The sequence below is a fragment of the Vipera berus genome, assembly GCF_964194415.1.
Source record: "Vipera berus genome assembly, chromosome: 5".
Classification (NCBI taxonomy): domain Eukaryota; kingdom Metazoa; phylum Chordata; class Lepidosauria; order Squamata; family Viperidae; genus Vipera; species Vipera berus.
The window spans coordinates 69,457,632-69,484,252 of record NC_138207.1 but is presented as its reverse complement, the minus strand read 5'-3'; the positions used below and the strand labels follow the sequence as shown (position 1 = coordinate 69,484,252).

Genomic DNA, 26,621 nt, shown 5'->3' with positions numbered 1-26,621 from the left:
GTCTCTGAAAAAAAATGCAAATTAAGATAATGAGAGTTTCTTCACAGTTATTAAGACTATCCTTATTCTATAGTTTGGTAAAAGCCAAGAGATGTGAAAATCCCAGCTCTTAAATACTTTGAATAAGATTCATTTCTGCCCACAAATGGTCATGATTTGGCATGCTTGACCTAGAATTCATGAAAACTATTTTAAAAATCAAGCAGCTGATGAGTTACCAAATCGTAAAAAAATCACATTTTTTCCAGTTTGTTAATCTTCCATTTTAAAGACCATAGTACTGTGCAGAAAATTGGGTTAAGAAAATTTCCCTTCAAAGCACAACTCCTCCATTTTTTACTTTTTAAGAAAGAATGGGACACTTATTTGGAGCCCAAATAAATTTTTGGAAATAAAAATAAGGTTGAAATTTGGAGATTTGGTTTACTTCTCTTTAACTAAAAAAAATTAAAACACTCAATTGGGGTAAGGAATGTAGTGAGCTTCAACAGGGTTATCCTTACATACCACAGTAATTGTCCATACCGTAGTCATAAGGGTTAGGGTTAGGATTTAATAGCAAAAGTGAGTTTCCAAATCCCAAATTTCACCCGTGTTCTACCTCTGCTCTCGATTTCTTTCTAAGTTGCCAAATTAGGGAGGAAAGGTTTTTAGTATTATATCTTTATTGAGCTTTTTAAAGAAAAACATGAAGGCCCACAAAAAGAGGGAGAAAAGGGGGGGGGGAAGAGGCAAAAAGATAAAGCACAAAGCAAATAAGCAGGGAATTTACATGCATTGTAGATTAATTAAAATTTCCAGTATTTCACTGATTCATTTTAAGTAACTGAATATACTACACTATTTTAAAAGATACAAATCATTATTAAAATCAATGTAATATGTAAATAACAACAGCAGTATTTAGCAAAGTAGAAATTTAGTAGAATTTTAGTAATTTCCAAACAGGTAAAAGTTTATGTTGAAAGCCTCACAATTGTTCAGTGTGGTACAAGTCAGCATTTTGAATTACAATCAAAAAATGATTTCCAAACTAAGATTAAATTATGTGCCAGATTTACTTTTAAAATACATCATTATTCTGGATATCAAAACATACTTCCAGAGCTTTTGCAGATACAATTTTGCATTCTTTGCAATAGAATGCATAGAGTATCATTGCAGCAGTTATCATATATACAGCTAATTTAGTGTACTTTGTAGGAATGTAAAGTTTACTAATGTTTTATATAAAAATTAACAGATTGGAAAGGAAATTTGAGAGTTTAAAATTAGTGTCATTCTATTATAAATCATTTTGTAATTGAATTATATCCATGTGGCTCCCACTTTGATGGCCTTTCAAAAAGCCTTAAAGACTTTGATGCTTTTTCTCTTAATCCTTGGGTGAATTTGGTTGGGGCCTAGTTAGATTTCTTTAAAGGCTGAGGTATTGATAGCCAAACTCACCATTGGTTCTTAATCTTTTTTACTTTAAAAAAAATATTGTATTATATTTTCTATTTTGCTTGGTTTTAATGTACATCACCAGAGTCTGTTTGGAGTTGGTGCCTAAATTAAATGCATGAAATTCATTTTCCAAAATAGTTGAGCTTCACATTGTCATTAAATATAAAAAAGTGATTACATTTCTAGCAATATTTAGACAATAATCTATCAATTTAGGACGCTGAGCTTGTCGATCAGATGGTCGGCAGTTTGGCGGGTCGAATCCCGAGTGTCACGTAACAGAGTGAGCGCCTGTTACTCGTCCCAGCTTCTGCCAACCTAGCAGTTCGAAAGCATGTAAAAATGCAAGTAGAAAAATAGGGACCACTATGGTGGAAAGGTAACAGCGTTCCATGCGCCTTTGGCATCTAGTCATGCCGGCCACATGACCACGGAGACGTCTTCGGACAAGCGCTGGCTCTTCAGCTTTGAAACAGAGATGAGGACTGGCCCCTAGAGTTGGAAACGACTAGCAAGCATCTGCGGGGGAACCTTTAACCTTTACCTTACTAGAAAAATATACCAGTGGTAAAACATACCAGTTTTCTCTAACTCTACTATTTGGTGTGAACTGAATGCTTTTCTTGCATTAAAATTCCCATTATTGCACATCAATTGAATTTAAATTCTCTATCTTAATCATACAATCTTTAACATGTTCAGTTTCTGAGTTACGTATTTATCAGCAATTTATAAGCAAGACCTGGCAAATGCTGAAAAAAATATAAGGTTTTCAGATTCAGTCAGATCTCCAATTGTTCCCTCTCCATTTTGCAGTCCTTTTAAAGCTATTAGTGTTGTTTGAAGATATTGAAACTGGTCAGGTGGTTTTGTATATTTGCCTTATTATTAATGACATTTTGATGTATATATGACTTGTCTTTCTACTGAACAAAATTCTTCATGCTTTTATCTTCATGAAAAAACAACAACAGCGCAAGAGTTTGGAAAGCTTCTTATATTTATTCCCAACTTTAATACATTGCTTATTACTGTACATAATACAAATAATCTTATAACTGTTCATTCCTGTTTGTATCAATCTAAAGATAATTTGTCCATCTGGGAGTCTGGTTCCCTCAAATACAACCACAGAGTGATAATATTCAATATGTAATCCAAATTAAACAGCTATCCTGATAATACAGTTTGAAGTTCAGGCTGGCCAGATTGTCCTGGTCTTCCAAGATTTGCAGTTTCTTACATTTAATCCTCAATCTTTTATTAGGCCATGTACAATTGGTTACTTGTCTCTGCCAGTCATTCAATAGTTTGTTTTCAAATTTCTATGTTTTTCTCTGAGGAAAAAGATTTTTAAGTTGTCACTGTTAAGGGCATTGAGAGTCGGAAAGAATAGCTAATTTATTGCAAACGATACAGAGACCTACCAATAAATAATAGCTTCTTCTCATAAACTGTGAGGATTACTAAGATATGGTGTGCTTTGCAGTGACAAAAAGCATGAAACGCTCACTGTGCCTATGCATGCCTCTACGTGTATATATTTGAATCTTCCCACCAAGCCTTTCAGATAAATGAATTCAGTGGTTTGACACAGCAATCAATCAAGGGTTAAGGCTCCTTCAGAAGTTTGATTCCTTATGTTGTCATGAACAAGCTCGTGTTGTTTTCTTAATGCAGAAGTGGTTTGCTATTGTTTCTTCTCAGGTTTTTTCAATTTACCAAACTACGGCCTAGGAATCCTTACTGATCTCTCATCCTTAAGATTAGCTAGGATGTAGCCCTGCTTTTTTAAAAAAAATCAGACAAAGTCAGCCAGCTACTATACAACCAAGACAATCATTTTATATGGTTTGCTATTGTTTCTTCTCAGATTTTTCAATTTACCAAACTACGGCCTAGGAATCCTTACTAATCTCTCATCCTTAAGATTAGCTAGGATGTAGCCCTGCTTTTTTTTTAATCAGACAAAGTCAGCCAGCTACTATACAACCAAGACAATCATTTTATAACTTATCCAACAAGATTTAGCAATGCTACACCAAGCAGCACTTTATTCTGCCCTACTTGTACCATGAACTTGCCACACTTTACCTACAAATCATGTTTAGAACTACCCTCTAATTAACTGACAGAACAGAAATAGAAGAAACACCATCATATTTTTTTTCCTTTCTGCTTTGCATTCTAATCAACTTGATGTTTAAGCCTGTAGCCTCACTGCAACTGAATACTATAGGGTTGTAGTGCCCTCTTGTGTTTCCTACATATTTCATTCAGGGAGAGACTAGGAAATAATTTCCAAATATCCTAAAGAACATGCAAAATATTCAAACTCCTGTCATTATAAAAAACTAAATTTGGTGTAAATATTAACAATTTTTAATCCTTCCCTGCCTTGCTTTATTGGGCAGTCCTCTTATTTTTAAAAGTAAAATGTGAAGATCGAAGACGTAAGGCTTTAGCATCTCAACCAATTCTTTCATTGAGCTCTAGAATCTTCAGAGCTCAACACTCTAGAGATCAGTGAAAGAATGGTCTATTATCAGCCACATTGTGCCATTCTTCTTCCTATGGTCTCTATCGGGAGAACTTGAAAATTGGACTTTCATTGAACTGGGAAGCAGAAGAAACTCTTTCCTCCACATTAACATCCTTAATTAGAGTGGGTTTCTACATTGTGTTAAACCATAACACAAGTTATTAGGTTTTGACTTAGCAAGTTGGATGACTTCAACACAATTGTTTACTGTAAGACTTATGGCATTATGTCTAAGTGCAGCTTAGTTGACAAGTTATGGATAAGCAAGTCATAGTTGAGCATGAAGTCTAAACCAAGTTCTGATGCATGGCTAAGAAAGGGATGTCAAATTACCTGTCTAAAAGCACTAACACAAACAAATAATTGTGATTAATAGCCCCCCCCTTTTTTTAGAAAAGTCTACGCTTGCATAGTTTTTCATTTTAACTTCACTTAAATAGTTTCATTTAAATAATGAATGCTCAATTACCGGTACTTGGGAGAAAAATACTGGACTGCAAAAAAATAATAATAAAATAAAATAAAATCAATGAAAATATACCAGTTTTCTCTAAAAAAACTGGTGGAGCAGTGGGCTAATGCCTCCTTAAGTAACACCAGCTGCCTGCAATTAGTGCAGGTTCGCATCCCACCAGGCTCAAGGTTGACTCAGCCTTCCATCCTTCCGAGGTAGGTAAAATGAGGACCCAGATTGTTGGGGGCAATTAAGCTGACTTTGTAATAATGCCGCTTGGGGTGTGTGTGAAAGCCCTAATAAGCAGGCATATACATAGAATGAAGGCTACTGCTAAGCTTGTAAGCCGCCCTGAGTCTTCGGAGAAGGGCGGGATATAAATGGAATTAAAATAAAAATAAATAAAATAAATAAACTCTACTATATGGTGTGAACTGAATGCTTTTCTTGCATTAAAATTCCCATTATTGCACATCAATTGAATTTAAATTCTCTATCTTAATCATACAATCTTTAACATGTGCAGTTTCTGAGTTACGTATTTATCAGCAATTTATAAGCAAGACCTGGCAAATGCTGAAAAAAATATATAAGGTTTTCAGATTCAGTCAGGTCTCTAATTGTTCCCTCTCCGTTTTGCAGTTCTTTTAAAGCTATAGTGTTGTTTGAAGATATTGAAACTGGGCAGGTGATAAGCAAGTCATAGTTGAGCATGAAGTCTAAACCAATTTCTGATGGATGGCTAAGAAAGGGATGTCAAAATACCTGTCTAAAAGCACTATCACGAACAAACAATTGTGATTAATAGCCCCCCCCCTTTTTTTAGAAAAGTCTACGCTTGCATAGTTTTTCATTTTAACTTCACTTAAATAGCTTCATTTAAATAATGAATGCTCAATTACCGGTACTTGGGGGGAAAATACTGTACTGAAAAAAAATAATAATCAATGAAATGATCATCTAACGGCCCAGTCCCATGCCTTAAAATATTAAAAAAAAATAAAAATGAAAGACAGATACATGCCATTCTTTTGAGTCTAGAAGCATGACTCACATATCCAGCTCTACCTGTCCCAATGACCGCTCACTGATTGTTTTGTTAAATTATAATAGATAGTGTTGCAGCAAGTGGCATCACCTAATTACATTGGTAAAGCTAAACAGAGTTGGACCATATTGTTATTTGTGAAGTCCTTGGTGATCTCTGAGCTTGGTTGTTTGCTTGCAGACATTACCTAACTAGGTAACATCATCAGTGTTAATGTTCCACGGGGAGCAAACCTAACAGGCACTAACACTGATGATATTACCTAGTTGGGTAATAAAACATCTGCAAGCAAGCAATTAAGCTCAGAGACATCAAGGATTCCACAGTTCATTCCTGAGCTACATATATTCTCTTCTACTAAAACTTTGTTCAGTGATTTTTCAGGTGGTTATCTATCCAAGTAACAAAGTTCTAGTAGAAGAGAATATATGTAGCTCAGGACTGAACTGTGGAATCCTTGATGTCTCTGAGCTTAATTGCTTGCTTGCAGATGTTTTATTACCCAACTAGGTAACATCATCAATGTTAATGACTGTTAGTCATTCAATGTCAATACTGTTGTTATCAAAGACAACTTCATGGTCCATCCACATGATCACCCAGGAGTAGAAGAAGACTTTACTTCTTTAAATGAGGGATTTGCTCTATTTACAGGGTTACAAAACCAAGAGTTTGTCTCTTGGGACCATGATGACAGATTTTTCTCTCTGGATTAACTATTAACATCCAGCCTACATTTACTTCAGTTTGGCAGAAGCAAAATCTCAGGAGACATCCATCAACAATCCTATTTTAAATTAAAGCCCTTCTGTTTCAACGCCTCCAAACAGCTTGGGCAGCCACAGCTTTTGAATAGCTATGTGCAGGATGTTTTGACACCTACAGCACACATGGGTTCTTGTTGCACAGTGAAGAGCTGATGTAAGTATTTACTTACATTTGCACATACTTCTTCCAAAGTTCTGGGGTTGTATAGTAATAATTTAAAATAAAGTTGAAGAAAATGTTTGCTATGTAGGTTATTTTACCGGGGACTGATCTACATAGGACACCTTGGTGGAGAGGGCTAAGCAAGATAAACAAGTAGTTAAGTTCTAGATCTAGGATGCTATGATCCTCAAGTAAATCTGTTAAGTATCTTAATTGGCAAAGTAGTCGGCTGCCCTGAGTCACATTTTGTGCGTTAGGCATTCATATAAATATTTATATTTTATTTTATTTTATTAGATTTATATATCACCCTTTCCCGAAGGACTCAGGGCGGTTTACAGGGCATTTTAAAATCATACCAATACAAAATATAAAAGTTAAAAGACAATTAAATATGATAGACAGACAGACAGAGAGACAGACATGATTAACCCAGATAGGAAAAAAAGAGGCAGCAGGATCTGAAAATGTACTTTGTGCTGCTATAAGTGCGTTAGCTCCTGTAGGCAATTCCATATCTGTTCTACTGTTCCATTTTTTATTATTAAACTAATATGTTAGAAACAGAAAACCAAGACTATTTTTTTCAGCTTTGATTTTAAACATGTGTATGCTGAACATGTGCACTTTCACATTTTAACATATGTAAACACATTTAAAATTCTATTTTTCTGAGAAAAAGTCACTAACTTTTCAAATACAAATAACATAATACCTATAAATATATATTGGGTTAACATATTGCCCTTATCAGAGGCTGATGTTTACCACTGCCTCCGTCACCTGCCGTTCTCCGAGTGTGTGTGTCCTTGGTGGAAACTCTTGTTATGGATCTCAAGATCTAACCCAACTGATCTTTTCACACCAGTCTGCCCAAGAGGCTCTAAAACAAGATCTATCAAATTAAATTGATCCATATATTTTCACAGAAATAAAAATTATTCATTCTGGAGGCGATGACTCAATAGATTAAGAACAGAAAGATAGCTAGGACCTTGAAGAGATTATTAGGGTATCTGAGATGCCTTAATCCCTGAGAACTTTGCCAAAATCCTACTTTTTATCCTTTCAGCTTTTATATATTCTCAAGATATTCTCCATATCTAACCATCAAAATCAAGAATGCATCTTTTCCATTTTCTACATGAAGACCAAATCAGATGACCAGCTATCCTACAACCGACAATTGTTTACATAATTAAGGAAGTATAATTTAAACAAGGGGCTATAGTTGGTCTAGAATGGTCTGGCACATTTCATAGGATTAATGAATGTCCTTCTAATTTGGGTCACCAGAAGTCTTCTCCTAGATATGTAATTCAGTTATGGGGAAATAACTGCAATGAAATACAGTATAAAGCATTTAGCTCAATGGTATAGAGAACCTCAATATCAGTATTTCATTATAAGAACCAACATGTTTTTGCACAACAAAATCATATGCTGATACATACCATTGTATTTCCTTTTTGGGGTGAATATGCGTACAAGATTCCTTTCTTTTCTCTTATCTTCCTGGCCTGTTTTCTCCATTTCTGAAGAACTTCTTTATCTCTTCAAAAAGATTTTAAAAGTATTTAACATTTCACTAGTAAGCCACATAGTCAAATATTGGAACTAACTTTCCAAAAAACCACCAAACTTTAAAAATCACACTGGATTTTTATTCTTGTGCAAGCAAAGTGTGCATGATATTTTTGTAGATGAACAATCATAATAAAAAACTCCAATGATTCTATTTCTAGATACTAAATATAACTCATAATACAGGCAGTGTATATACATGGATATTCGTATACATATGGATTTAAGAGCAGCTTGAGATTATTCACACAACCAAAATGGTTAAATCTCTCTTATTCAAGCTTCAGTGGTGTTCGAAGAAGCCAGATGCTTCCTGGCAATCACAAAAACAGTGAGATTAAGTACATATCTGGTTTAAACTCTCAAAACTGAATATGAAACATGAAAGCAAAAATGTCAGTCTATGTAAGTCTAATATTTTCTTGTGCATTCAAAGTCAAGATGAATTTAGTTAAAATTCTTCAACTGTGGGAAAGATGCTGGACTAAGATTATAGGAATATTGCTCAGAGACTATGGTGAGAAACAATAGATATAGAAGTATTACTGTCTACACTTCAGCCATCCTATTTTAAATGAGTATGATCTTAACCTGGAAATTTGGTTCAAAAGTTTGTTTAACACGCTAGTTTTTCACTGACCCCATTATGCACACTGTAAAAATGCAGGCTTGGAGTAATAGGGAAAAAAGTAACAGTTATGAAGGAACTGATTGAATATGGCAGTGAAAAATAGGTGCATAACAATCTCTCTTCTGTTTACTGCTTTCTTCCACTAAAAATAATCCTCTTCTTTACTTATTCAAAATCATGAATCTGATCCTGTTATCTGTGCCATAAATCTTGCAACAAAAAGCAAATCAAAGCTGGATGGATAAAATAGTAATATATTCATTTTAAAATGAAAAAAACAGTTTGTTTTTCTGTCAAGTAGTAACATCTTCTATATTAGGGCTTTCATATCTAGGCTGTAAAAATTCTGATGATTGTCAGAATATAGAAAAAAAACTCTGCCACCATCTAGTGGTCTTCTAGATTTCTAAAACCCATATTTAGTAGACTTATTTAGACTAATAATATATTGTTGAAAATAATTATAACACTTACTTTCTCCGTTGTTCAATTAAAGCTTGTTTTTCCTTCATTTCTTTTAATGCTGCCAATCTGCACTCCTCTGCCATCTTACTCTGGATTATGAAATCGTATGATGAAGCAGCAGGAAACAGATTCTTTTTATCCCTTTGAAACAGACTTGTTAAATTCAGTCAATTATATTTGTCATCAAAATCTATGCAGAACATTACAGTAGTTGAACAAAAAAAATCTCTATAATCATTTCTACTATCTTCAGGCTTTTTTAAAAAAAGTCTACTTCAAAATTCCTACTGCTCCAGATAGACATCAGTTTCACAAAACAGTGACTTGAGAGATATATCACTCCCATAATCCTTTTTCTGTTTGGTTTTGATTTAATTCACATTTGTTCTTGCATTTCCCCCCGCCCCCCGAAATTTAAGGTTATAAATAGTTTCTTAGCATGGTTGTGTTAAATTGAAATAAACTGTATATGTAATATAAATATTAAAACAATAAAATTGGTTTGAGCATAATTTGGGGGTTTATTTGTTTTTGGGGTGATTTACTCTTAAACATTTGTTTTTGCCTAGATTTTTTATAAACTGTGGGGGAATTCTTCATTGGCTTCAGAGGGACTGAATCATGACTAACTTTGGGCCCAAATCATCTTTCGTGGAACATTTAGAACCGAACTGTTGTGTTTTTATTGGAATTAAGAATTAGATTTTTATGAAAATGGTAGAAAATACAGAAAGATATTAGGAAGTGTGGTATTGGTGAGTTCTTAAATGTCTTCAAACTTAACATGGAAATTCTTTAATTCATATTAGATCTTAGGTATTGTACATGCTCATTTATTCAAAAATATGTATTCATTACTTAATATACTGATCCTGTAACACAAAACATTACATCATATCTCCCACCTCCTTCTTTGAAGAAAAATCAGTTCCTATGTTCTATCTGCCTCTAGGCCATCAAATTCAGTGATGTCCAAACCACAATTTTAGGTTATTTATTTATTTATTTATTTATTTATTAGTTTTTATAAACCGCCCTTCTCCCGAGGGACTCGGGGCGGTGTACAGAGGAAGGAAGGTATACAGACCGAACAATAAAATAATAAGAAACACTAATGAACACAAACTGGGACCCCAATTAACGTTATCATGCCAGGCCAGCCTGCTGGAACAGGAAAGTTTTTAAGTCGCGACGGAAGGTACGGAGGTCAGGGGCCATCCGGATTTCGGTTGGTAAGGTGTTCCAGAGGGCTGGCGCACCCACTGAGAATGCCCTCCCCCTGGGGGCCACCAGCCGACATTCCTTAAGCGGTGGCACCCTGAGGAGGCCCTCTCTGTGGGAGCGCACAGGACGGTGGGGTGCTGACATCGGCAGAAGGTGCTCCCGTAGGTAGTCCGGACCCATGCCATGTAGGGCTTTGAATGTCATTGTTAGCACCTTGAACTTCACACGGAAGGCAACCGGAAGCCAGTGCAGCGCACGGAGGAGAGGTGTGATATGGGAGTATCGGGAGGCTCCCAAGAGTGTCCGTGCCGCCGCACTTTGCACCAGTTGAAGCTTCCGAGTGGATCTCAAGGGCAGCCCCATGTAGAGAGCGTTACAATAGTCTAGGCGAGATGTCACAAGGGCATGGGTGACTGTACGTAAGGAATCCAGGTCCAGATAAGGCCGTAGTTGGCGAACTAGTCGAACCCGGGAGAAGGCCCCCTTGGTCACAGCTCCAATGTGGTCTTCCAGGGAGAGCTGCGAGTCTAGGAGGACACCCAGGTTGCGGGCCCTATCAACAGGGGGAAGTAACTTGTCCCCAATGTTAAGCAGTGGGACGTTCTGAATCTCCTGGCTTGCCGGTACGTACAGCCATTCAGTCTTGTCCGGGTTCAGTTGAAGCCTGTTTCTCCCCATCCATTCCCGGACCGCTTTCAGGCAGCGGGACATCACGTCTAGGGCATCACTGATATTGTTAGGAGTTGAGATAAAAAGCTGGGTGTCATCAGCATACTGATGGTACCCTACTCCAAAACTGCGAATGATCTCACCCAGCGGTTTCATGTAGATGTTGAACAGGAGAGGCGAGAGGACCGACCCCTGAGGGACTCCGCAAGCGAGAGGCCTCGGGGTCGACCTCTGTCCCCCTGTCAGCACCGACTGCGAGCGACCCTGGAGAAAGGAGGAGAACCAACGCAGAACCGTGCCTCCCACTCCCAGTCCCCTGAGGCGTCGCAGCAAGATACCATGGTCGATGGTATCGAAAGCCGCCGAGAGGTCTAATAAGACTAGGACAGAGGAATGGCCCCTGTCCCGGGCTCTCCAGAGATCATTCATCAGAGCGACCAATGCCGTCTCCGTGCTGTAGCCCGGCCTGAAACCCGATTGGTACGGGTCTAGATAAACCGCTTCATCCAGGATCTGAGGAAGTTGGTGCGCCACCACGCTCTCAACAACCTTCGCAAGGAAGCGAAGATTGGAGACTGGACGAAAGTTATTCAAAGAGGATGGGTCCAAGGTGGGCTTCTTGAGGAGAGGTCTCACCACCGCCTCCTTCAAGGCGGTGGGGAAGTGACCCTCACTCAGAGAAGCAGAGATGACCGCAAGGAACCAGCCTCGTGTCGCCTCTCGAGCTGCATAGGCCAGCCAGGAAGGGCACGGGTCCAGTAAGCATGTGGAGGAGCTCAACCTTCTCATAATCCTGTCCACTTCCTTAGGAGTTACAGGATCAAATTCTTCCCAGATGACGTCGACAAGACTGTCCATGTCTTGTTCTTCCATCTCAGCCCAGTTGGAGTCCAGACCAGTTCGAATCCGAGCGATTTTATCCAGCAGATATTGACCAAATTCCTCGGCTCGACCCTGCAAGGGTTCCTCCCTCACCTCTTGGTTTAATAGGGAGCGAGTCACCCTGAACAAGGCAGCCGGGCGATTATCTGCGGACGCGATGAGGGTGGAAAAGTAGTTGGATTTTGCCACCCTTATCGCAGCGAGATAAGACCTGGTGAGGATTCTTAGTCGCAATCGGTCGGATTCGGATCGACTGGACCTCCAACGGCTCTCTAGGCCCCGTCTCCGACGCTTCATCTCCCGGAGCTCCTCGGTGAACCATGGGGCTCGCTGGGATCTGCGCCGGGTCAGAGGCCGCAAGGGTACAACTCGGTCCAGAGCCTCCGTGGCTGCCTTTTCCCAGGCTTCCACTAAGGCTTCCGCCGAGCTGTGAGCAGGGGGTGCATGCGAGTCCCTAAGCGCTGCCTGGAACTTATCAGGGTCCATTAGGCGCCTAGGGCGGTACCATCTGACTGGCACCGTGCACCCACGGTGGGGGGTGGCAAGGGGGAAGTCTAGCCGCAGGAGGTGGTGATCGGTCCATGACAGGGGCGTAATAGTTGTGGCACCCCCACCGACATCATCACGCCACCGTCCAGACAAGAACACCAAGTCTGGGTTGTGGCCTCTCTCATGAGTCGGCCCAGAAATTATTTGCAACAGGTCCATGGCCGTCATGGAAGCCATGAACTCCCGAGCCAGTTCGGACGATCCTCCCAGGGACGGTAGATTAAAGTCGCCCAAGACCATGAGTCTTGGGAATTCAACCACCAACCCTGAGAGGATATCGAGTAGCTCGGGTAGGGCCACCGCTGCACGATTAGGTGGTAGGTACGCCAGCAGCAGACCCAACTGCGCCCCTGGGCCGAATCTCAGTAGGAGAGACTCACACCCGACCATCTGAGGGACGGTGGTCTCTCGCGGGCTAAGGGATTCCCTGATGATAACTGCCACTCCCCCGCCCCTCCCATGAGCCCGGGGCTGGTGCAGTACCTGGAAACCTGGCGGGCAGAGGTCAACCAGAGGAACACCCCCCTCTGGGCCCAGCCAGGTTTCCGCGATGCAGGCCAGGTCCGCATGCTCACTCTCCACTAGGTCACGAATGAGGTGAGCTTTGTTAGCTGCGGACCTTGCATTCAGGTAGACCAGCCTTAGCATGGGAGGGTGCGCACCTTTGCTCCCGGGTCCTCCGGGGGAGAACAGAGGGTCGGAGCGTCTCACCGCCTGTACAGAGCGGAGATGACACTCCCGGTGACGATACGGCCCTCTGTCTGTGCACCTTCTGCCATTCCCCACCATCCTAGGGATGGGACGTTTGTCAGTACGCCACTGGGTGTTATCGGCGACTGGTCCTCGTTGTACGCCGTCGCGAACGGCCGTGGGCCTGGCATGCGTTATGGTGGCTGGAAGGCGTGCCTTTCCCGCGCAACCATAGTCTCCTCCCTCCCCCCTCCCTAACCCCACAAAAAACTTAACTAAGAACTTAATCAGGGGCCTCTTGTTGGGCTTATGCTGGAGGCCCCTGACCCTGCCCGGCCATCTCTCAGAGGCCCAGTGGTTGGGCCCGTCATCAAGATTGGATGTGATGCAGGCGGGTCGCACCCAGGAGAGTAGGGAACCCCTGAGGGCGTGCAGTGCTATGCTAGAGTATTGAACAAGCATAGTCATAGGTGGTTCCGGGAAGGCTGTCCCCTGGATGGTGAATTTGCAGGAGGGTCGAGTCGGGTAGGTGCGTATCTGGATCGTCGCCCTGCCACTGCCACTTGGCCGGGCGAACCCCCAGAAGCAGGCCCATCCTCATCCTCTCACGATGGGTTGTGTCTCTGCTTCCGGAGGTGGTCCAGAACGTACTCTGGGTGAGGCATACCCCATAGAGCTCTCACCTCTATGGGGTAGCAGGTGTAAGGCCCAGCCACTCTGCCACTGTGGCTAGCACCCAGGCCCGTTATGTCCTGTGGGGAGAGAATGGGCAAAGATGGGTGAGAGTGGGCAGAAGGCAGGATGGAGGGATCCATTAATTGGCGTCAGCTCCGGTGGTTCAGCCGCCCCAAACAGTTCCCTCCCTGATCCTCTGGGCGTTGTTCCCGGCCGCAGTTCCATGGCCCCTATTGGTAGAGGACCGTCCAGAGCGTGGCCTCCCAGAGGTACGGGAGTCCCTGGTGTCATGCCCCTGGTGTTGCCGTCTCCGATCAAGGTGTCTCGAGGAGGTGGCTCGGGCCGTCGCCTCCATTGTCCAGCGTCTCCTTTGGTGTGAATCTTTCGGAGGCACCGCCGTCCAGGGGCAGCCCACGGTGGTCGAGACGCCGCACCGCTGTTACTAGCGTCTCTGTCAGGGCCTCTGTCAAGGCCCCTCGGAGGACGGTCGACCAGGGCCCAGAGCAGCTGCCTCACCGCCCATGTCTTCGTTGCTGCCGCTACCGTTGTAAAGCTGGTCTGCGGCGTCTCCTTGAGGATTGTTGCAACGGCCGTAGCGGTACAGGGGGCGGGTCGAAGATGCCACGCCATCAGTGCTACCGCCGCTGTCAAGGCCCCTGGGTGGCGAACGACTAGGCCTGGAGAAGCAGTCCCGGCCGCGGCCGTCTTCGCTGCCGCCTCTTCCACCGCCCAGCTGATACGCGGCGCCTCCTCTGATCCTCGGAGACGCCGCCGCTGCCCGTTGCTGCTGCTGTTGGTTTCGTTGCCGGCGCCTCCGCCGCACAGCTGATCTGCGGAGACGCCGCCCTTGCCCGGTGATCGGCATTGGAGGAGACCGCAGACCAGGGCTCGCTGGGCTCTTACTGCCGAAGATGCCGCCGCCACCCGGGAGCCGGTCAGGGGCAGAGCAGAGCCTTCGGCCCCTCCTGTATGGCTGCGAGGGCTGCCGTGGTCCAGGGCTGTCGTGGTCCAGGGGCGGGCCTCTCGACGCCGATGCCGCCGCCTCCGCCACCCAGCTGGTCCAGCTGGTCCGCGGCGTCTCCGTCGATAGTCCGGAGACGCCGCCGTCCCCGGGAGCCGGTCAGGGGGCCGGGGCAGAGCAGAGCCTCCGGCCCCTCCTGGATGGCCGCGACGGCTGTCGTGGTCCAGGGGCGGGTCTCTCACCTCCGGCGCCGCCGATGCCTCCGCCTCCGCCACCCAGCTGGTCCAGCTGGTCCGCGGCGTCTCCGCTGATAACCTGGAGACGCCGCCGTCACCCGGGAGCCGGTGGGGGGGCCGGGGCAGAGCAGAGCCTCCGGCCCCTCCTGGATGGCCAGGGGGGGGCCTGGAGACGCCCCGCCGCCACCGCCATCGCCGTTGCCAGGCTCCCTGGATCAACGACCAGCCTGGGGGCTTGAAAATCGTCGCCGCAGCCGCTGCCATCCTTCCGCCGGGGCCTCCGCCGCACAGCTGATCGGCGGAGGCGCCGCCCTTGCTCGGCAGTTGACAAGCGGCAGAGGCAGGGCGGGGGGTGCTGGCTCCGTTTATAACGGTCGCCAGCGGCCCAGGCGGCGGGGCAGGGATGTCCTGGCACCCCTGCAGTTGTTTCGGGAGGCAGCGGGCGGCATAATTACCCAGCTCATTTGCCCGAAATTCTTGCCCCACCCCAGGGGTCCATTGACGTCCCTGGGGGGCTCCTGGGGGGACGCCTTACTGTTGGGGGCTACGGAGCTCTCCCCAGCGCGTCCGCCATCTTCGGAGCCGGCAAAAAAAAAAAACAAAAAAAAAAACAGAAGATTGCATGCTTCAACCAAGGGGATGTCATTTCCCATTTGCTTGGAGAACAGAGTGACGTAATTGAAATCATAAGATCTCATAACATTTATAATGTTGCTTTTGGATTTGTTTAGATTTAAATGCCAAAGCAAGGACTTAGAAAATTACTCCATTTTCAGCATTTTCAAAAATACTTTATATATGAGATATGAGCTTCTATTGAAAAATCAGTTGCAAACTTCTATCCTCATTAGAGTCATGTTTCAAAACCAGCATTAGGAGCTGGTAGCTATCTAAATGAAAGACTTTATAATGGGAATCACTTTGAGCGAATTAATTGTCTAAGTACATCTTAAGGGCTTCATTTGTTCCTGGCTTTAGATTCCAATTCACATGTTCTATGTCACTTTAAAAACTGTATGATTTATTATCATGAACATTTTTATAGTTCATGGTCCACTAAAGCTTATTATGAGAAAATATATTTGTGAGTCCTTAAGAAGCAACGCTCCACTTATTTCATTAGCTTTGCTGCAAAACACTGATAGGGACACTAATCTGGAACCATCTGTTATTATAAATTCTAGATAACTGACCATGTCTTTAATCTTATTTGGATTTTAACTCTACCTTTAAAATATACTCCTGATTGGTTATATTTGTTGTGGAAAAGTATTGCTTCTGAAAAGGATTGTTAACTATTTTGGAGTTAAATAAATGTACAGAAGTATAGTACACGTGAAATTGTACAGGCAATCTTAATTGGCCCTTTGCTTCACCTAAATGCAGGTACTCCTTGACTTACCATTATGAATGGAGTCTGGAATTGCAGTCATAATCAGGGTGTTTGTAAGTCAAGGAAGCACATGGCTAGACTCAATTTGACAGCTGTTCTTATGCTGGTCATAAAATGAGTCATCATGGTTGAAGAAATCATGGGGTTGTTAAATGAATCCATTTTCCTGGATATACATTTTTTCCCCAGAAACTTGCAAGAAGAATTTGCAAATTGTGGTCACATGTCCACGGAACATTGTAACTGGTCCTGTTTCTGCCCAGAATTTCCCACCAATTCCTATTACTCATATAGTTATTTATATAGATGCACAGCCATCTATTTTTTTAGCCATTTATAAGGATTATCACTAGAAGCACTGGGAGAAGCATTGCATCAAGATATTAAAAATCTCTGAAAAAGCAGCAAGAACTCACCTGCAAGTATTTTAATGGTTGATTCAGAGTAGGAATGTTGATACCTGGAAGACTGTTACCCTTTTTAAATTATTTTTTTCTTACAGTGATTACAGTAATATATAATGGTTATGGAAATTTTAAAATTCTTTTATGGCTATTGTGGCTTTAAAAAGAAAAGCTTCTAAATTCCCCTTGAGTTTTCTAGATGCCTACTATTTATCATGCATTTTTGGAACTTAACATAGTGCAGTAACATATAATTTACATTAGAATGCAAACTGTGAGCTACCATAAAGAATATAAAAACATAAGCTGGCTTATATGTTTTATTACCTTGATGAAAGTATCGATGATTTACGAGAGATGCTTTCCTTTGTCCTGGTTCTCCTTAATGTAGGCATGGATTCATTGGTTACTATTTTGTCTTCAGGATACTCTTGTCTTTCATCTTCGATAAGTTCATCCCTTAGCTTCTTAAATCGTATCATTTCCTCCTCGTTAGGCCATCCGTCTGACAAATCCAAACTGGATTTCATGAGGTCTGCCAAATTTAATTTTTCAACAGGAGGCATTTCTATTAAAATAAAAGAAGGTTGTTTTACACACATCTATGGAATCAATTGTGAACGCAAAATAGCAAGACAGTTATTTTTTTTGTTCCTTTTGATTTAGAAATACTTGTTTACAATCTCTCCCTTCTTTATTCTAATGCAATAATCATCCAAAAAAAGGAAAAAAGGAAACAGAAACGTCACTAAACCCTCAGTTCAGTAGTGCAGAGAATGAAAATAAAATACTCAATCATTTTGATTTACACATCAGCAAGGTTATGATACAAATGTGCTCAGAATCCCTATATTACCCCAGTGAAAAAAAACCTGAATTGTCAGATTTTGATGTTTTTTCCTTCACTTTTCATAGGAAAAAATATTTAAGCATTTTTAAACAAATCGAAACTAAACTAAAAGAAGCCAAACCTCAAAGCCATTATTTCTGACCACTTCTTTTATGTCACTGCATAACATCATATCTTTGACTGTTCCCCAAAATATGAATATTAAAAAATTAACCTCCAAGTACTGACAGTTTGTTTACCCCCACTTTAAAATCTAGTGGTCCGATTTGTCCTTTTATGCTTCTAGTAATTATATTAATGAAATAATGGAATTCTCAAAAAAACTCATATTCTACTTTTTCTTAAAATTAGGACTGCTCTATCGCTCTGCATCCTATAAGTCTGGATTACAACTAATAAGGTAGATATGATTTCTAATGTTCTTCTCTCCTTAGATTTCAGAATCTGTTGGGAATCCAGGAGAAGGCCCTAGATATCTACAGCAGGGCTTTTCAACCAGTGCTACGGGTACCACCTGTGGTACATTGGCACCTGGCAGGTGGTACGCGACCATCCTAGAAAAGTGGTAGCGGGGGAGGGGAATGAGCTGAACCGGTGGCAGCACTGCACAAGTCTGAGCGAGAGGTTGGCTGGAGCTGCAGGGCTGTCAGGGCTCAGCGGAAGCGCCAGGATCAGTGCTTCTTCGGTGTTGTCAGGGCTCAGTGGAAGTGCCAGGATCAGTGCCAGGCTCCAGCTGGAGCTCAGTGCTGATCCTGGCACTTCTGAGCCCAGAAGAAGCGCCAATCAGCTGGAATGTTGCAGCATCTCCAGGGTCTTGTGAATTACATTCAGATGCTTGGCAACTGATTCATGTTTATGATGGTCACAGCGTCCCAGGGTCATGTGAAGTGACCAAAACCTGCTGCAACCACCCAGCAGACGGGGGGGGGGAATAAAAACCAAACACCCACCCCACCCCTGCTGCCAATCCTCAACAGAAATGCTCACAATGAAAAACTCGGACAGGAGGAAGAGCACCGCCGGGCAGGCAGGCAGGTGTCTTGCTCGGCTGTGGCTTGGGGGGGCACTTTTTTCAGTGCCACTGTAACTTCGAACAATCACTAAGCGAACTGTTGTAAGTCAAGGACTACCTGTACTTCCATCACATTTTTCCTTTTTTGGGGGGGTCATCAAGTTTTTGACACCTTGCTAGGCAACGTGGTACTCGGATGTTGCCATATCCTAAAAGTGGTACAGTGGGTGAAAAGGTTAAAAAGCCCTGATCTACAGTATGTTATCTAATCTTAAGATCGATTTCAAATACTATTGTATTATTAGCAAGTATGACATCTTTTGCTATAGTTGGAATAAGGATGATACATCTAAAGAATTTTAAATTCTGTTGAAACATATTCTTCTTATGCAGGTAGTTCTTGACTTATGACCACAATTCAGCCCAAAATTTCTGTTGCTAAGCAAGACGGTCGTTAAGCGAGTGTTGCCCTTTACAACCTTTCTTGCCACAGTTGTTAAGTGAATCTGGCTTCCCCATTGACTGTACTTGCCAATAGGTCACAAAAGGGGGGGTCACATGAACCCAGGACTCTGCGACTGTCATAAATATGAATCAGTTGCCAAGAATCTGAATTTTTATCACTTGACCATGGGAGATGCTGCAACCATCCTAAGTGTGAAAAACGGTCGTAAGTCACCTTTTTCAGGGCTGTTGTAACTTTGAATAGTCACTAAATGAACTGTTGTTGAGGACTACCTATATGTTACACAGCTAATTTGATTTGATACAAAAGACAATCCCTGTTACACTTTTTTGAAGTGTCCATAAAAATGCTAGAGTGGGGAATCTTTTCTATCAGTCGCATAATTTTGTTAATATAAGGGCCCTGGCAAGAAATCCTGTCGAGTAGATGTGAATCCTGATGTGTGTTTTGTTGAGGATTTTCTTGAGGATTAATGCCTGGGTAACTAACTGAAGCTAGAAAACTGATGCAGGGTGCCATTCTATGCCCCAGTGTACTTTATTGGCTAACTGACCAAATGTGCTTTACTCTCCTGTGTCCTTGGATGATCTTGGGTTTACAGATACAAAAACCAAGTTGATACACTATTTCTGTCCTATGTAACTTGTTGCACAGCAAGTCAATGTAGCCAAGGCAACCTCAGCTCTACTGAATCTCTGTTCTGAGTGGCATTTAATATCTTAGTTTTGGTCTATGTTATAAAATACTTCTAAGTTGAAGCCATACACCCAGCAAATACTGAATTGCATGCAATGTGCTTGCTATAAGTTGTTTGTGGGGTCTAGTTATGGGATTACAGGTAATCCTCGACTTACAACCATTCAGGTAGCAAACTTTTGAAGTTACAACAGCATTGAGAAAAGGGACTTAAAACCGGTACTTGCACTGAGGACTGTCACATCACCACAATCACATGATCCAAATTCAGGTGGCTTGAGTGTCCGGGGGGTTATGTGGTTGTCATTTGCTAGCTTCCCAGCTGGCCTCTTCCAATATACATAAAATGAAGGCTACTGCTAAGCTTGTAAGCCGCCCTGAGATTTCGGAGAAGGGCGGGATATAAATGGAATTTAAAAAAAATAGGCAAAATCAACGGGGGAAGCTGGGTTGGCTTAACAACCACATGATTCACTTAACAAGTACAGTGATTTGCTTAACAACCTTGGCCAAAAAAGGGTAATAAAATTGGGAATGGCTCACTTAACTATCTTGCTTAGCAAAGGAAGTTCTTGTCCCACTTGTGGTCATAAACTGAGGCCTATCGATAGTGTTCTTTTACAGATAGACTCAACAAAATACTTTATGTGGGAAATAAAAACTAGGCAGAGCTGGCAATCGGGAAATAGCTTCATCTTTTCAGGGATGCCTAGCTTCTTCCAAATCTTCCTTTAGTCCCTTGACTCTCAGATAATTAGACTGGAGCTTTTTTATAAAATAATGTCTATTTAATTTCACAAACTTGGGATCTCCCTGACTCGGAGAAACCATATATTTTCCTTAACTGCTGTACTAATAAATCATATAACCCATATGAAGAAACACTGGACTACAATTTGGATTCTACAAAATGCACGTAAGGCACACAGCAAATTCCCCACGTAACTTGGGAATAGACTGAAGCACATATGTTTCTGCTATAGTAGCCTTTAAATACATAAACTTTATATACATAAACATGCATTCACCCCAAAACAGGAATCTGAAACTGGGCTCAAAAGCCATCTGGACTATGAACAAAGCCTGTTAGGAGATATCTATAGGATATATAATAAGAAATTATAGCCCTATAGCTCTGATTGGCAATTTTTGGCATTAGGGTATTAGAAAAGGTTTAGAAAGGAAAGAGGCAGTCGTACAGTAGATCTTAAAGGCTATGCTAACTGTGCTGTTCTGTGCCTTTCTAGAAGGCAGTGATTAAAGATAAGATTTGCTATAGTTTGCACTTTCTGGTACAAAGATCTGCAGACGGATCTGTTAGAAGACTGGAGCAATAAGCTTATTCTTTTACTTACCCTTAAAAGGCAAATGCTAAACTGTGTGCATGAGTGTGCACACATTTGTGCCTTCAAGTCACTTTTTGACTCCTGGCAACGGCCTGGACAAGTCACTGCAGTTTTTTTTGGCAAGGTTTTTTTGGATAATGTTTCTTTTTCTTTTTTATATGGTTTGCCGTTGCTTTCTTCCTAGGCCTAAGAGACTCACTGGCCCAAAATCACCCAGCTGACTTTGTGCCTTAAGATAGAACTAGACCTCACAGACTCCCGGTTTCTAGCCTAACACCATATCCTTAATTTTACACGCATGATTATACCCTGTTATGTCCAATGGAAATTTCTGGAGCGGCACGTATAAACATAAGAAACTGCTGTGAACAATTAACAAAATGAAGAAAAGCCTGAGAAAATATACATCAAATAAAAGGTCAACATACTCAGCAGAACTAGTGAATATCACCTAAAACATTTGGCCTGAAGTTGAATTTTTCCTGCTTACAGTATAAAATGTCCTTAAGGCTGGAAGTACTCATGCATTGGTTTCACTCTAATTAGCCTCTAATCACTCTGCTGGGTAATTTTTATTCATTTATGAGTATCTGTTCATATACAAGGTAAAATAAGAATTTGACCTTACATAGCCCCTATTCTTCATAACGTTTGTGACTTTGGTCTTTAATAGCCTTGTTTATTGAATTAGCTATTCCCAGCATATTTCCAAATTTTCTTTCAGGGTAAAATTTCATTACATTTAGGAAATATTATAATGTTTTTCCCCCTAGCAATCCTCCCATATTTTCCCACTATTACTGCAGGTGTTTTTTTCTTCATACAAAAAAAAATTAAGAAGGAAAAGATGGGAAAACTTTGAGTCGTAGTATCGGAAACGTTGCTTCTGAAATAGTCCAGGTAATTTATAGAAAAGGTTGGCAATCAGCATTTCCCATTTTCTCAGGTGCTTTGAAGTTAGGAAAAGTAATGCTGGAAGAGACGTCCAGTATCTGTGCCATTTTCCTGATCTAAATTCCAAGCTAAATAAAATATCACACCAAAAAAATCATGTATATCAAATAAAACAATGTCAAAGAATTCTACTGAGAATTTGAAGGTACAATTTATTTTTATACAAATAGCTGTGCTTATGTTTTATGAACATGTAGCCATCAAATACAAGATTTTCAGAAATACAACAGTTTTGAAAACAAATGTTACAAAAGATTACTATTACAGCATGTTAATAATGCCTAACTATTTTTTTACTTTCTGATATTTGACAAACTGTTAAGATAGTAATAAATATTATAAACCTCTATAATATACATTAGGCAAAAAAGCTGAAAATTATACATTTTTAAAACTAGTGAATAACTTTTCCTTATTTTCACAGCATTTTCAAAGCTCCAGTTTCCAAAAATGATATTTTTGGTGGCAAAAGCATATATAATAGTATATTACTATTTTTGCTCTACAGTTCTAGAGTCATGGCATAAATCTTTAGTATTATGTGTTTTAAATTTAAAAAAACAAATCCAACAGCAATGAAAAAGAATTCAACAAAGAATATTCAGAACACTAGTTTGAGCATTCATTTCAATCCGTTCTGTTTCCTATGTCAAACACTTTTGTTTAAGTGCTGTAAGTTTAAGAGGCAATACTATATAGTTAGATTGGCAAATAGATTAGTCAGAGTTATTAGCATTACATTACCTTATTACTACTGCTAAATCATATCTGATATTGCAATCTGGTATAAACTGTTTTAAAAGTGTGCTATATGAAGCACAACAGGAAGTATTAAATCAAGCCAAAATGGTTGTTATGCTTTCTGCTAATCTTTTTGTTGGTGTTATTCTATAATAGACAACATGACACACAAAATACGGCATATTTCACATTGAATTTTTTTTAAAGAAATTATCTTTAAACAAGGATTTCTTATGTGCTTCTGACTTGGAAAAAGAATCACATATATCAGTTATATACATCTTAATTAGCTGAACATAATTTTAAACTTAATTAAAAATAAGATATTTTCTTAAGTGCTACCTTTACTGGGCACACTACTGATTCTTCGAGCGCTTCTGGGTTTAAACCGAATTAAATCTATAAATCACAAAATTAAAAAATAATTATGTCATTTGTGAAAAATGAATTGTCAGGGTCTAAAAATATTTGAAACCACAGGGGTTAAATTATTACTAATTCTGATCCAGTAACAAAGATTCAGTACTGTTTTTACCTCTTGGGAAGGAACGTCAGTATTTTAAGTCCAGGGATTTTAGTTCTTTTTACTATGATAGAGGAAGATTGTTATTCCAACAAAATAAACAGCATCCAGAGTTGTAGGGGAAAAAAATATAAAAGAAGGAATTAAAGACTGTTTGAAATAAACTAGTTAAAAGCAGAGAATTCCATCAAACTAGAAATACTACAATATACAAAATATTTTTGTACTACACATACTATTTCTGTAGGAATTTAATATTATAATTTGATTACTGATTTCTCCAAGAAATTGTTTGGTTGGGATAAAGGAAGGCATTTGGGGACAATACCCAGCAAATGGCTTTTTAACTGCACAAAATGAATCTGAATAGTCTTCAAGGGCTAATCTGTAATGTTATTATTGGATCTGCTATATATTTATATATATGTGATGGACAATATTTTCCCACACTGAACTGATTTAGGCATTATACTCTAGCTAGGTTATTTATTTTTATCCCATCTTTATTAGTTTTATAAATATCTCAAGGCGGTGAACATACTACTAAATACTCCCTCTTCCTCCAATTTTCCTGACAACAATCCTGTGACGTAAGTTGGGCTGAGAGTGTGATTGGCCCAAAGTCACCCAGCCAACTTTCATGCCTAAAGCAGAACTAGAATTCACAAGTTTGCTGATTTCTAGCCTGATGCCTTAACCTCTAGACCAGGGGTGTCAAACTGCTGGCCCGCAGGACGGATGCGTCATGGCGAAATCGCGCACACCCCATTGCCAGCAATGGGGAAAAAGTCGCAATACGTCGCAACCCACCACGTGACGTTGCGAGTTTGACACCCCTGCTTAGACCAAACTGGCACGTTGCTATTATGATTGGTAGCTATCAAGGCTGTCAACTGATAGCCCCTTTAGCCTTCTTCATATTCCAATTTCATTACTCATTTTCTAGTCCCAAATGGGCAAAACTTTCATTAACCACTTCATTAGCTTAATTTTAAATTCTGGTTTTTCAGGTAACAGTTTACTGTAACTTTCTTTACTTAGATGCAATGGCAAATTTTATTGTTTCAAGTTTAGGAGGGAATTGGAGCTTGAAAAAATGAGCTTGTGATACAGCCATGTAGTCTAAATCATAGTTTTTAGGAGAATATTTGAACTCAACCCCTATATGATCTAGATTAAGAAATACAGTATATTCAAAAGAGTAGTATCAAAATATGTTGCCTTCCAATTCAAGTGCTCCACTAAACTCACTAAAGAGGCTCATCTGTTTCCACAAAGCGTTGAAAGCTTTCCTACGGTCAGGCGGTCTGTCACATTTTTTCTTGTATTCTCTAACAATGGCCTTTGCTTCTTGTTCTAGCGGAGAAGGCAAGTCTGTGAAATACAGAATGTCAAGGTACATGCGCTTGTTACAACTAAGCTGACATGGGATGATCTGGTACAAACTTTTTACGAACATCCTCCTTTGAAGATCAATAAAATACCAATGAGGCACATGGAAAGTTGTGCAAAGCACATGCTTTTTTTTTAAAAAAAAAGGACAGTATGTTTATTATGCAGTTGTTTGTTTAGAACACATCTATATTTTTTAAAGAATAGAATTACTGATGCTGTAAAGCAAGTTCGCTATAACATAAAGACCAGTTTATTTCTTTTCGAAAAGATACAGAAATATTACGTTATTTGTAAAAATCTGTATGAGTTTCATGAATAGCAGAATATATTCTCTCTATCCCAAATGTAAATACCACACAGAAGCATGGGGTGAATATAGAAAATAATCAATTGTCATGGTGTGTCTGTGTGTGTGTGTGTGTGTGTGTGTGTGTGTGTATATATATATATATATATATATATATATATATATATATATATATATATATATATATATAAAATGGTGGATATGGCATAGTATTACACAATACATATTTTTGTGTCCTTTATGGTTGTGCTGGAATAAGTCCTTTGTATACTATTGTCTGTGATTAAGCTATGCATGGAAAGGATAACTGAATGTGCTTGCTAAATTCATTCCATGACATTCTTGCTGTCTTATACATGTAGAGGGCAACTGTGTACAGATAAAAAGTTAATTTGTTTATAAAGACTTACCCTAAAATTACAAAGCCTTGGATAAGTAGAGTTTAGAATTTTGGGGATAGTCAGCAAGCAGCATAGAACAGAGGTCCCCAACCTTTTGAGCACCAGGGACCAGTTCTGTGGAAAGAGGTTTATCTGCAGACCAGAGGGGGCATGGTTTCATGTACTGTCTGCATCCCGCAGATGGGGCTTTGCTTGTTTGCACGGCCCGGTTTCTGGCATGCCACGGCCCGGTGCCAGTCCATGGACCAGAGATTGGGGACCCTTGGCACAGAAGCTGTAGTATGTACAGTATTCTTCAAATACTGTATAGAGGAATACTATCAGAGAGAAAATGTTTGCTACCCCTACTTAACTGGCAGTTCCAACCAATTCCCCCAATTCTTCTTAACATCTAGATGCAAATTTGGTACACAATGCCCTACAAATGTTACATTCAAAAGGATTTACTATACCTATTTATCCAAATACATGTAAGTACAGATCTTTAAAGATCTCATAATAGATTACATTATTCTTCTTATTTACTGTTGCTTCAGAAAGTTATGGATTGGAGGGGTTAAACACTATTTTTCTCTCCGGATGCATCTACTGTTTTACTTTTACCTACTTCCAAAAATCAAATTATTACACTGTTTTCATGATAGAATCACCTGATTTTTTTTCTTGTGTAATAAAAAAAGAACCCTTTAGTCATTTATTGAGAGTTTAAGCAAGAATTCAGGTTGTGTTAAACCTAAACCTGAACCATGAACCAATAAAATAAATTACCGTAAGCCTAAATATTAGGCAGGCTATTGCAATATTGTCTTGATTACTTTATAGACAACACTCTGAATATTTGACCCTGAATTAACTTTTTTTTAAAAAAAATCCTTACTTTGTACTGAAGACTGCATAATTCTATTTCCTTGATGTGAAAATACAATGCTTTCTTTCAGATGATCAACTACAGTCGAATTAATAAGACAATTATAATAAATAAATGTAAGTTAAGGGCATAAAGTTATTGCTAGTGGATGCTGAATAGTTGAGAAAGCCAAAGAATCACAAAAACAAGTGAATATATGTTTTGTTGATTACAGAAAGGTCTTTGATTGTTTCAGTCATGTAACAGTCATGTGGAACGTGGTTGGAAAAATAGGAA

General features: G+C 40.4%; 1 protein-coding gene across 1 annotated transcript in view; it reads right to left on the bottom strand.

Moving 5' to 3' along the window:
- Positions 1-2,664: 2,664 nt before the first annotated feature.
- LRRC27 (leucine rich repeat containing 27) overlaps positions 2,665-26,621 on the bottom strand; it is a gene marked incomplete at its 5' end in the record, with an annotated part of 38,228 nt that continues 14,271 nt past the window's right edge. Inside the window, 5 exons of the mRNA XM_081328585.1 lie at positions 2,665-2,786; positions 7,878-7,977; positions 9,113-9,244; positions 17,114-17,354; positions 24,626-24,748. Coding sequence (XP_081184711.1) covers positions 2,775-2,786; positions 7,878-7,977; positions 9,113-9,244; positions 17,114-17,354; positions 24,626-24,748 — 608 coding nt within the window. The 3' untranslated portion in view covers positions 2,665-2,774. The remainder of the gene's footprint in view (positions 2,787-7,877; positions 7,978-9,112; positions 9,245-17,113; positions 17,355-24,625; positions 24,749-26,621) is intronic.